Source organism: Aedes albopictus, chromosome 2 (assembly GCF_035046485.1).
Source record: "Aedes albopictus strain Foshan chromosome 2, AalbF5, whole genome shotgun sequence".
Lineage (NCBI taxonomy): Eukaryota > Metazoa > Arthropoda > Insecta > Diptera > Culicidae > Aedes > Aedes albopictus.
This window is the reverse complement of record NC_085137.1, coordinates 473,059,868-473,073,151: the sequence shown is the minus strand read 5'-3', so window position 1 is coordinate 473,073,151 and position 13,284 is coordinate 473,059,868. Positions and strand designations below refer to the sequence as shown.

Genomic DNA, 13,284 nt, shown 5'->3' with positions numbered 1-13,284 from the left:
TTTATTGAAAACAATAACCTGCTAGTATACACTTTATATGAGGTCAGCATTATTGATTGAACAATAATTTCCCATAGACTGGTCAAAAGCTCATGCAAGATAACAAACGAATATAATAATAAAAAAAGGAATTTATTGAAATACTCTTCGAAAGATATCTCAGTATCCAAATGTCGAATCGAAATAAAATTTCAGGGCCTTTTACAAGGATACTGTAGCTTTCATTTGGTGCTAAGAGAACCCGAATCGGTTGACAGACGGCTGAGATATTTATTATGATACACTTGGTCAAAAATCGCTCAAAAGGTTAACCTGTATTACTCCCAAGTACTCTTTGAAAGATATCTCGATAACCAAATGTCCAATCCTAATAAAATTATATAGGGTTCTACTAGGATGTTATAGCTTTCATTTGGTGCCAGTAGAAACGAAATCGGTTGACAGACGGTTGAGATATTTATTATGATACACTTGGTCAAAAATCTCAAAAAGTTTAGTTGTACAAATCCTAAGTACTCTTCGAAGATACCTCTGTAACCAAATCTCCAATCCTAATAAAATTTCTGAGCAATCTACTAGGATGTTGTAGCTTTCATTTGGTGCCAAGAGAACCCAAATCGATTGACACACGGCTGAGATATTTAGTATGATACACTTTGTTAAAAATCTCAAAAAGATTAGTTGTATAACTCCTAAGTACTCTTCGAAAGATATCTCAGTAACCAAATGTCCAATCGAAATAAAATTTCAGAGCGATCTACTAGGATGTTGTAGCTTTCATTTGCTGCCCTCATTAAAAATAGATCTAAAACATTCAGCAGCCTATCAATATTGGAATTGTTTCTCCCAAGCCGCATTTTACTTCGATTTCCCACTAGGCTGGTTGCTTTGGTCGGCCGCTGGTCCTTCGATCCTCTCCGGACGGAAAACACTATAAACTGTCTCAACATTTATCACACGACCCGACCCAGACAAATTAAAAAAGTACCCCATTCCATTTCTAAACTTTTCCCACTTCAACGACCACGACGGATGTTGCGCGAAAAGAAGAATGTCAACGAATCGCTTCTTGCTGCCCTCGGGCTTCACTTACGATCTACCTTATCGTCGTCACGGCAAGACAAGACCGATTGGGCCGATGCAAGGCGAAGATGATGTTATGCAAATCAACAATAAAATACAATACTCCTCCAAAGCGATGACGACCACGACGACGACATCGAAAATGAAATGGAGCGACTTGTTTGTAGGATAGTAATTTCGCACCTGCTTTGGCAGATTGCTTTCGACTTCTGACTGGGTGTCACCTACAGATGCTGATCGGAAAGGTGAGCAATTATTTCTCGATTACGGTTTTTTTTTTTGAGTTTATACTACGTTGGCTGACGTGATACCCAGCGTCCATCAGTGCTAGTGTGCGGTAGCTTGGCAGCTGGGCAGCATGTCAAATATCTGCGTAGATTTATTCGATTGTCTGGATCCTCAGACAGCCAAAGATGGGGAGATAGATGGATGCACATAAATGGGTGAGCTCGTTTCATGCTATTATTTTACATGCATTTGTATATCGTGTGGCAAGTACGATGATGCTTAATGTCCAAGAAGGTCAAGAATATTTCCAAGACTCTTTACATAGCTTTGGATTGTACGAAATCAATTCACAGCCTAGCAGTAGTGTTTGTTTTTTTTTTCTGTCATCAATACTTCTTGTGAAAGCAGCACATTTCAAAAAAAAATAAAAATATAACAATCAAGTAAAATTACTTACCTGTTCCAAGCGGCATATTGATCGGCTTCTGGACGACTTTGACCACAGGAGACACATCCTTTTTAGAATTGGCTTCTTCCGCAGCAACTGCTGCTCCATTAGACGCCCCACCGGAGCTCACAGTAACGACCGTGGCCGTCGTCGAAGTAGCAGTCGCCGGTTGAATCAGCTGCTGATGCTGCTGCTGTTGTTGCTGCTGGATCTGGATCGGTTTGGCCTTAACTATGGTAGTAGTGGTGGACGCAGCACTAGCAGAAGCACTATTGGAAGCAGTGTTGCCAGCCAAGACCGAAGTGGCAGCTGAAGCAGTGGTTGTAGCATTACGAATAACAAGAATCGACTGGGACTTATCTATGCGTTTAAGCGTGCGAAGCAGAATCGGCCCCTCGGAGGAACCGTTTTTGTTGAGCCGTTGCTGGAGGAAGATCGGACCGCCACCTTCTGTGGTGAGGGCGGTTTTCTTGAGACCTCCATCGGATTGCAACAGGAAGGTACCGTCGACGGTGCCGCTTTTGATCGCCGGTTGAAATAGGATGGTGTTTCCGGTGGTGGCCGTTGCCGTTACTTCAGGGACGGTTTTCGTTTTCAGCCGTTGATGCTGCAGCAGGATGGGTTTGTCCTCATCGCTCAGCAGACTCAGCAGTTCGTGGGTGTTCTGAAGGATTATTTGCCCATTTTCGGAGCGGGATCCACGCACTAGGATTATGTTGCTGTGTTGCGGTTGAGCTGCTTGGGCCGTTTGTGCTTGGACCTGCTGCAGCTGAATTTGGGACTGCAGCTGGCGGGTGGCCGCTTCCGAAAGGGTGACGCTTTTGCTGTCCAGTCCGGTGATGATGGCTCCCCCGGGGGCGGTAACCGGTGTGGAAGCAGTGGTGACCACCTTTGTGAGCTCATTGCCGCTGACTGAGGATACACCGGAAGATGTGGCCACAACGTTGGATCCTTCCTCTGCCGGGGGACCTGAGAAAGAGGAAAGAGAACAGTTTATATCTAATTATAGACACAAAAATAAAATAATATGATTGGCGTATATTCATAAAACCTCTCTGATAGCCCACATATCACTTGTTCATCGATTATAAATCGGCGTATGATACAATCGATCGAGACCAGCTATGGTAGGTTATGCACGAATACGGATTGAGTGGCGTAGCAAGGGGGTGCAGAGGGTGCGGCCCGCAAGGGGCCCCGAATTCAGGGGGCCTCCAAATCAGGGAAGGTTTCTTACATTAGTTTGAATAAAGTTCTTTGAATAGCGAAAGTTTCCTATATGTTCAATACTTCGCAGGTCTGCTGATAGATATGTAGGGGCACCTTCGTAATTATCAAGAGTTTTTGGAACTTGACACACTGATGGCTCATTTGATGTCCAATTATTACCAATTGTGAGTGTACACACTTTATTCAAGAAGTTCAGTTGGTTTAGTTTTAATTAGTTTGATGATTACTCTTTGTACCTACACAATATTTATTACTATAGAAAATGTGTAGGATAATACTCAACTTGCCTTCTGGGATATGTTTGACGATTTATCTAGCAGTTACTTCAAAGACTTCTGTAAAAATTTCTTTAAAAAAATACTTAGATCTTTTTTTCAGAGATCTTCTAAGCATTGATTTAGAAATATCTACAATGATTCCTTCAGGAAATTCAGCATTTCTTCAGAAATTTATCAAGGAATCATTCAGGATTTGCTTCAAGGATCTTTTTTTAGGAATTTCTTCATGCATTCCTTCAGGAATACCTCTTCGGATTCCTTTATCAGGTACTTCAAGGAATATGTCATGAAGTTCTTCAACGAATCCTTCGGATGAACACTAAGAAATTGCTCCAAGGATTCTCTTAGAGATTTCTCCAAGAAGAAATCTTGGTGTAGTTCCTCACGAAAAATATATTTGATGAATTTCTGAGATCATGCTTGGAGCCATACCTGAATGGATCCTTGGGAGATTTTCTAACGGAATTTTAGAGAAATTTCTAAAGTAGTCCTTGAAGAATCTTCTAGATGAATTCTAAGATGTACTCGGAACGAATCAGGGTTTATTTTGATAGTATCTTTATTGAGATGTTTGAAGGAATACTGCAGTACTATGAAGTAGTACTAGAAGTACTAGAAGTACTATATGAGAAATTACGTGAAGGATCCTTGTAGAAATTTTGAAACAAAGGGAATTTTGAAAGAATTAATTATGAAATGCCCAGATTATTTCTCAAAGAAATCAATTGCGGAAGCCAAAAAAATTTCCTCTCAAATTCTTTGGTTCAAATCAGAAAACAATCTTCAAAAGAATTCTTATAGACTTCCTTGGCTACATTTCTGCAGAAAGCCTTGGGACCCCCTGCGGAATTTTGTGCAAGAATCCTTTGGAGATGAATGTGTTTATCCTTGTAGGATTATCTGAAGGAAAACTTGAAAAATCTGAGAAATCCCTGATGGAATCTTTGTAACGTAGCTTATAAAAAATCTTGGAGAAAAAGGTGAAATCTGGAATTTCTTCAAGGGTTCTATGACAAATTGGGAATGAGGACTTGAAAAAATCACCCAATGAATCTTTAGATGATTTCCTACATCAATTATTAGAGGGATTTATGAAGAAGTCCCTGCAGGTATAATTAAAGAAATGCTTGAACAAATACGTTAGAAATCCTTGAAAGACTTAATAAAACCGTTTGAGGCATTGCAAAAATAACCCTTGAAGAAATTTCTTATAGAAATTCTTGAAGGAATTCCAAAACGATTCCTCTGGGAAGTCGCTGAAGCGACCATGTGGGGTAGCGCCAAAGGAATCGTGTGTGGAAATCTTTAAGATACTCTTTCTGAAATTCTTGGGAATACAAATTACTGAAGGAATTCCTTCAAAAACGCTTAGAGAAGCTCCCGTATCAACTTTCGAAGGAAATCTTGGAGGAATTTGCAAAGAAGTGCTTGATGTAATTCCTAGATAAATCATAAAAGGTATCCAAGAAAGAGTTCCTCATTTGGAACAATCGCTAAACAAATTTCTTAGAAGCTTCGTGAATGTCATCTAGACGAAATTGGTGTTTTTGCTAAAGAAATTTTTAAAGACATCAATTGAAAAAATCCTGATGGAAACCTTGGAAGAATACCTAAAGGATACATTGAAAAAGTCCCAGTAGAATTACTCGGAGGAATTTCTGTGAGAATTCTTTATTTTTTTTATGTGGACTTCATTGGAAATTTCTTTTGGATCTTTTTCAGTAACTACTTTGGCAATCCGTTCAGCAATTCGTTAAGGAAAATTCTTTGAAAATTTATTTGATAACCCCTCCGGCAATTACTCTGAAAATTTCCTTGGGAATTTCTTGAGCAATTTTTTTCTGAATTCATTATTTAAAAAAAACATCTTTGGTAATTATTTTGATAATTGTCTCAGCTATTGTGTAAAAAAATCCTTTTGTTCAAATTTTCAAGAATTTTTTAGGAACTCCGTTAGAAGTTTGAAATATTTCTGTGGCAATTCTTTTGAGAAATTGTTTTGCAAATCCTTAAGAAACTTCTTATATAAATTTTTGACAATGTTTCAGCAATATGTTCGCGAACTTCATCAGATTTTTATTTCTACAGGAATTTCATTGGAGTTCCGTCTGCAACTTCTCGTTGTTTTTTTTTACAATTCGTTTGGAGTATCCTCTGGTAATTCCTCAGGGAATAACTTCAATACTCTTCTGGAAACTTCTTCCGGGAAATTCAAACGGAATTTGATTGTTTATTAAATTTGGCATTGACTATGGTAATTCATTTGTTGAATTTCCTGAGAGTTACCCTGAGAAATTCTTTCCTATAGCCTTTGGCAGAGCTTTTTCGACAAATCTTTTTAGTAGTTTTTATTGGATATGATTCAAAATCTCCAATAATATTATTTTTGGAGTTTTCTTGGACATTTTTTTGTTTTTGAAACTTAATTTCCATCGGAATTTGGTACGGTAACTCTTTTGAAAATTTCTCGGCAATAATATTCGAAATTGATTTAGGGTTTTAGTTTTTAAAACATCGATGGTATTACTTTCCAAAATTCTTTGGGAAATTGCTTTGAAAATTTATCTGGAAACTCCTAAAGGATTTCCTTCAGCATTTTTTTTGAAAGTTTCACCGGCAGTACCTTTGTAAATGTGCCAACATTTTTTTTGTAATTCTTTCAATAGTTCTTTTCGAAATTCACTTTGAAAATTCTTCAGTCAATTCGTTTGTAAATTTAAGTGACAATTCTATAAAATTTCTCCGATAATTCCTTACGAAATTCAGTCTATTGTTACTTTTGAAGTTCTATGAAATACACTCTTGCAAAATTTAAAAAAAAAATCAAGAATTTACAACGGAACGGTCGAAGAAAACCTCAAAAGAGTTACCTAAGGAATTTCCAAAAATTACCAGAGAAGTTCACAAACAATTTTCCGAAAAAAAAACACAAAGCAATTCCTAAAAATGTTTGAAGGAATTCCAGTAGAATTTCTTGGAGGAACTTCTGTGAAATATTTCTTTTTTTTTTTTTATTTGGATTTCTAAAGTATTCATTGGAGGAGTTCCTGATTCCTTGAACAGCTTATTGGAGGAATTTCTGAAGCATTTCTAGCAAAAACACTTTAAGGATCCTCTGGAGGAATTCCTACAGAATTTCTTGGAGAAATGGGTGGAAATATCTTCGAAAAAGATTTGCAGGACTTATCATATAAATACTTGAAGAAATCCTTTTCATAAAAGAACTCCCGAGGGATTTCTTGTAAACAAATATTTGTAAAATACCAGACAAAATTAGTTTAAGAATTAATTATTTAAATCAATTTAAAAAATATAGTATAATACTTAAACAAATTTGGAACGAATCTATGGAGAAACCGCGAATTTATTGAATGAACTACTAAATAAATACTTAGAAAAGTCCTAACGAAGTTTGGGAGGAATTTCTCAATGCCTCTTTGAAGGAATTCCTTTGTAATTTTTAATAAAACCTTGTTAGAATTCCTAAAGCGATCCCAGAAGTAATCCTTGGTAGAATGCAAGAAGAAATTATTAAACAAATTATACAAGGAATGCTTCAACCGATTGATGAAACCTTCGCAGGAGTTCCCAACAAAATTCTTGCAGCAATTCTGAAAGAATTTTTGGATATTTTTCAAGAGATTTTTTGAAGAAATCTTTAAGAAATCCTTGGAAAAATTCCCGTAGGAGTTCTTGAAGCGATTCCCGAAGAATTCCCGATGGATATCCTCTATGAAATCTTAACCTTGCATTAATCACTTGAAGGATGCCTCGAGGCATTCCTGAAAAAAGTGACAAAACAGACTAAGGAGGAATCTTTTGAAAAACTTCTGAAAAAAATAATTTGAAAAGATAACGTATCTGTTCCTTTACTATTTAAGCTTATAGCTCCCATTTGCAACCTACTCAAAACAAATAAATTAATTGTATTTTGTTTAGTTACTCATTTTTGTATTTTTGTTAAAATAAGCGAGAAAGGTAACGCAACTAGCGAAATTTTTTGAAGGAATCCATAAGAAAACTCCTAGAGTAGATGGATATTAAATAATTCGTTGGACGAATTACAGAAGGAATTTTCGAAAGAATTCCTAATGAAGTTTTTAGTAGTTCCTAAGTATATTCTGAGAAAAACTTCTGTAGGGACCCTTGAAGGATTTTTTTAATTATCATCCAATGGATTTCTTTTGAAATTTCCTGGAGGATCTCTAGGATGAATCTCTTCGTAAAACCTTAGAAAAAAACTTCTGGAAGAATCCTTGCAGAGATTTTTTTTCGAAATCAAAGCGTTGCAGTAATGGATCATTAAAATAACTAAAGCGGCCGCTATGTAATGAACAGATAACGTCACAGTAGCCCTGTGTGTTTGACATAACTCGACTGATCGAACGCCAAGATAAGCGATGAATGCTTGAGGAAATGCCAAGATAAATTCTTGGAGAAATCTCTGAAAGAATTATGTGAGGGAATAATTGAGAAATCCTTGAAGAATCTATGGTGAAATATTATTATTCAAGCCTAAAAGACTGCGTAGTCGTTCACCAATGGAGACAAGCTTCTAGTCGCTTTCTAAAAGCAATGTATGTTTATTAGCACTGGGCAATTTTGAATCGATGTTCGCAACATCGATGTTTCTGTTCCGATTAATCGATTTTTTGAATCGATGTTGAAGCCCCACGAAATCGACCGAATCGATTTTTTACATGCGATTTTTTCTTTCGATTCAAAATTCAAGTAACAGAACTAGCCGAATAATAGTTTCTTAAGCTAAAGCTTGCTTAAGAATGGTTTGTATCACTCTAAGAATTGCAAGTTGCAGAGCAAAAATGTTTGTTGAGAAATACTCAATTTCCTTTTTTTTTCAGAATGTACTGTAGAATTTTACCAATTCAATAATATATAAAATCAAGATTAAATGTACATTAAATCGAAGTGCATACATAAAATCGAAGGTCTATATAATCTAGGGTCCACAAAATCGAGGTATACCTGTATATCTCAGGTTTCTTGGACAATTCCTTCCAAGAATCTAAGTGAATCTTTCTCAGGATTCTAGAGGAATCCTTCTTATGGTCTAGAGAATCCCTTTCAGGATTCTAGTGCCTCCTTCTCAGAATTCTAGGGCTGTCCATCTCTGGATTCCATTTTTTTTTGTTGAAAATCCCTTCAGATGAATTTCTCTTGACTCAAGATTCTGGAAGAATTCCTCTAAAGATTCTTACAGAATCCATCCCAGAAAACTGGAGTAATTTTTTCCAGGATTCTAGAATAATCCTTAATAGAATTCAGGGAGAATTCCTATTTGAAGATTCTTTCTTTATTTTCCGGGATAAGGCCTCTCAGAATGCTGGTTAAATAATTTTCAGCATTTTGAAGGAATCTCTCACAGAATTTTAGAGGAATCTTCAGAATTATGGAAGAATCTCTTTAAAAAGTCTGGAGGAATTGTTCTCAGCAGTATAATATGGGTATACATATCAGAATTCTAGCGAATCTCTGGATTCTAAGAAAATTTATGTCAGGATTTAGAAGTATTCCCTACCATGGGTGAAGTCCTTTTCAGGATTCTAAGAAATTTCTGGATGATCTGGGTTGATTTCTCTAAGGATTCTAGAAAACTCTCACTTAGGATCCCTCACAGTTTCTGAGAACACTCCTTTAAGACTTCTTGGAGAATCATACTCAGCATTCTCAGAATTATGGCGAAATTCCTCTCAGAATTCTGCGGGAATCACACACAGGATTCTAGCTGTATTCTTCTCAGGATTCTGCGTATTCTGCGGATCACTAAGTATTCTGCGGGTACTCTTACCAAGATTTTCTGAAAATTTAGCTTCCTGGTGTAATTTCCGTCAGAATTCTGGGCCAATTTCTCTCAAGATTCTTCATGATTCTGGGGAAATTCTTGGGATTCGGGACCTATATTTTTCAAGATTTAAGTGCATTTTTTTTTCAGAATCATTAATTCTTGAAGAATCTCTCACGAGATTCTGGGCAGAGTTCTCTAGAGAAATTTTGGAGAATTTCTCGCATAGATTTTGTGATTCCGTTTACGGTTCGGAACTAATCTTTCTCAGCATTCTACGAGAATCCCAATAGAATTCTGTTTTCTGTATTCTGGAGCAGTTGCTCCCAGAAGTACCTTTCAGGATTCTGGGAGAATCCCCCTTGGTAATCAGGGAAAATCTCTGACAAGATTATGGGAAAATTCCCTTGAGATTCTGGTGTAATAATTTAAAGTATTCTAAAGAAATTATTTACTCTCAGAGTTCTAGGAAGAGTTTAGGGGAGTCCTTTCAAATATTCTGGAGGAATGTCTCTCAGGAATCTGTGATAATTTTTCTGTTTTATGTGAGCATACCTCTCAGAATAATCCCTCTCAGAATGCTGGGGAAGTCCTATCTAGAAGTTTTCATAATCCCTTCCAGGGAGAATCCTTATCAGATTTTCGGAAAAATCCCTCATGGGTTTCTAGATACATATATGTTTCTCAAGAATCTGGAAGAACCCCTCTAATGATCCGTCTCAGGATTTTGGAGAACACCTAACGGGATTCTGGCTGAATTATTCTAAGCATTCTGAAGGATTCCATCCAGGATTTTAAGGAAAGTCTGGGAGAATACTTAAAAGTATTCTAGAGGAATTCTCCTTAGGATTCTGGGGGAATCCTATCTCCCAGAATTCTGTGAGTGTATAACTCAGATTTCTTTGGCAATCCCGCCCATTATTTTGAGGGAACCTTTATTAGGATTCTGGAGTAATCCTTCTTAGGATTCTAAGCTACCCTTTTCAGGTTTCTGGGTCATTTCTTTTAAGTTTCTTGGGAAATTCTTCTTAGAATTAAAAAAAAAATGTGAGAATCTCTCTCAGTATATTCTAGATGAATTTCTGGAACATTTTGGTAGCATTACAAGGAAAAGCTTCGCTTAGGATTCTGAGAAAATCTATCACAGGATTTTGGGAGCATTCCTCTCGGGACTCTAAGACAATCCGTCTCATAGATATGAAGTGATCTCTCTCAGGATTACAGGAAAATCCTTAAAATAATTCAGAGAGAATTCCTACCAAGATACCGGAAGAGACTTGCTTTCTTTTCGCTCAGGATTCTGGTGTAATCATTTTCAGCAATCTGAAGAAATCTCCCTCATAATGCTAGAGCAACTCCTTTCAGAATTCTGGAGGAATCCCTTTAAAGATTCTGGGGGAATTTCTCTCAGCAGTCATATCAGTACTGTACGGGAATACTTCTCAGAGTTCTGGGGAATCTCAGGATTTTTCTTTCGATTCAAAAATATTAAATTTCATTTTTTTTTTCGGAATGCTCTATCTCAACGTTAATTTTTGAATCGGAATCGCAAAATGTTCGAAGTGCAATCTCAAATTTTGATTTTGAATTTATTTAGGCAAATAAAACATACCATGAATTATGTAGTTCAAATGCAGCAAACGAATAATTTTATGGTTTTGTAATATTTTGTAATATCGAATCGATGTGAAAACATCGATTCGAAGCATCCGATTGAATAGGTGAATCGACTCTGCTGACCCGATTCGAATCGATTCACAGAATTTGATGTCTCAGCCAGATTTGCCCAATGCTAATGTTTATACCCAGCTACAATCGTTCAAACGAGTTTAGCCGTCAAGTTTGGTAGTTTAAGCTTAAAAAGTGTTAGTTATTTTGACTACTTATAGCCTCTTCTAACATTGAAACGAAATTAACTCTGTTACATAACATCTCCAGACGTTCCAGCACATCAACCGATCAAGAGCGCAAAATTGGTGAAGAAGTAACCATTGCAAGGCTGTCAAACGAACCGTGAAAATTCGATTGTAAGTCAATTTTTATGACACCCCTTCATGTGCCACCAAACACAGTGCATGAACGGCAGCGGCGGCGGCTTAAGATTATAGTCTTCTTCCTGTGGAAGCTCCTTCAGAATGAACAAATTTCCAACATTGAATATAAATCCATTGTAATAAAAACGACGAAGTCTATTTTCGCTCCTTTACGTCAGGCTTCGAACTTGGGTGGTACGGAGGTACTTCTGAATTTGACGTAATCGATCCGGTAGGGTTGTCACTTGAAGCTTCAGCAGGGTCGTGAATGATTGGCATTGGAGGAAATCTGATAACCCCTCGCCATTTTTCGGGGGAACAATCGAACAGGTAAATCCATTTCCCTCATCCCCTCCTCGTCGAAAGGCATCCATTCAATCCAGGTGTAGGGCAGGTACTTGACTCAAATGTCTATCTTGTCTCCTGTCTTGCACTGTGTCTCGTCGAGCACCATCGGAAAAAAAAAAATTCTACTACATTGATTGACAACGAGCGATTTTACAGCTGACTGAGGCCTTTCAATCTCCAACCGTTGCCATTTTGGGTTGGCTTCTGCTGGTGTTGGTGGATCAGGGCGAGGAGTTTTAGTTACAATGTAAGCCGACCGGAAGGACTCGGGTGCGCTTCTTGATTGGATAGGAATTCAAACACTACCCACCTCGGTACGTCACGTCTCTCCTGGCTTTCTGGTCCCGTTCAGTCCGAGTCATTCGACGACGATGTGGTTCGACTGAGAGTGATTGATTTTACAAGTCTGGTCTCCGTCAGCCATTCGTAGTAAGTTTTGACCTGGATTTTTCGCTTAAAGTGTTGAGTGCTTTTTATCATTTTCGGGCTGTCAAAGGTAAAAAATATTCGATCGCTGCGATTATGTATAATCAAAAGCTTTACACAAATTTTACTCATTTTTGCTTTTATTTTTAATCTGAAATCGACTTTTTCTAATTATTTCAAAATCTTGTGGTTGTGAGCCGATAACTGCTTAGAAACGCTTTCAATTAAAACCGATCAGAAGGTTTGCTTTGCTTAAGACAATCTTCACAATAGGTTACTAAAACCATTAGTCGTTGAATACGAAGGCCACAAATATCTATAAAAAATGTAAAGGGGAAAATTTATTGAAGCCGAACATTTCTATAAGACTCACCAATATTTCATCGGAGAAATTAAACCACCCCCGACATGATGATATTTCTATTAGCCCATGTCATCTCCCTTGTCGTCTTTTCCAATAAAAAGAAACACGAATTTATGGCCCACCCAATTTGTCACGAACCTTACCCGCTCCAAATGGCCACCCAAGGCCTCCTCTTGTTGAACACAGTTTCCACCGGACCACCGAGTGGACACAATAAGCACTTTTTAATGCGAGTCAATTAGGATGAAAGATTGCTATCATTTCTCGAATTGACTCTGCTGCTGGCTGCTACCTTCCACGAAAACGCAACTCGGATTCCTCCCGAGGGCAAACCCATAAATATCGCATCATAGAAGTTTTATTGCCTTCTGATAGACACACATCGCCGCCACCATCCTATTCCAAGTTCCAACTGGACGCAGGCCAATTCCCGGCACACATGGGTAAAAGTTTTACGATATGACTGAAGAGGGCCCTTTCCTCTTCCACACAAGGTTGCAAAAAGGTGCTAACTGTGATCCCCAGGAACCAGCCTATCGAAAAGTAAACTGAAATTATTGTGGTGCTCCCATTCGTGTCCTACTGGAAACCACACAATCGCAACCCCAAAAGAAGCTAATCTGCATAACAAATTATCTAAGTCGCTAAAAGTCACTCCCGTTCAAGTGGTTCGGGGGAAGCGGTGGCATCCAGGTCTCCACTCGGTTTGTTTGAATGAAAGAAAACGGTCGTTTTGCGGTGGGTTGACCTAGCCAGGTTCCAGCGAAAAGAGGCATATTGTTCGACTGATATAGGAAACACGAAAAAGGTACGAGGAGGAGTGTTCTCTAGGACAAATTAATGAAAAGTTATCAGACCGTCGCTTGTTAGAGGTTGTCATTGAGTGTGTACAGAGAAATCTGCATTCCTGGTGACAATCTCACAAATTCAACACGGGAATGTCTTAACTAGAACAATACATGACAAAGTGATCAAGAGATGAACCCGGCTAGGGCTGAAAGTCTCTGTAGTAAAATAATAATAATACACTGGCTAGGGGTGCT

At 37.8% G+C, this 13,284-nt stretch overlaps 1 protein-coding gene across 19 annotated transcripts in view; it reads right to left on the bottom strand.

Annotated features, from left to right (window-relative positions):
• LOC109414816 (calmodulin-binding transcription activator 1) overlaps window positions 1-13,284 on the bottom strand; it is a 634,609-nt gene that overhangs the window by 422,383 nt on the left and 198,942 nt on the right. For all 19 annotated transcript variants that reach the window (XM_062854066.1, XM_062854068.1, XM_062854075.1 and 16 more), the window contains one exon: window positions 1,769-2,728. In XM_062854066.1, coding sequence (XP_062710050.1) covers window positions 1,769-2,728 — 960 coding nt within the window. The remainder of the gene's footprint in view (window positions 1-1,768; window positions 2,729-13,284) is intronic.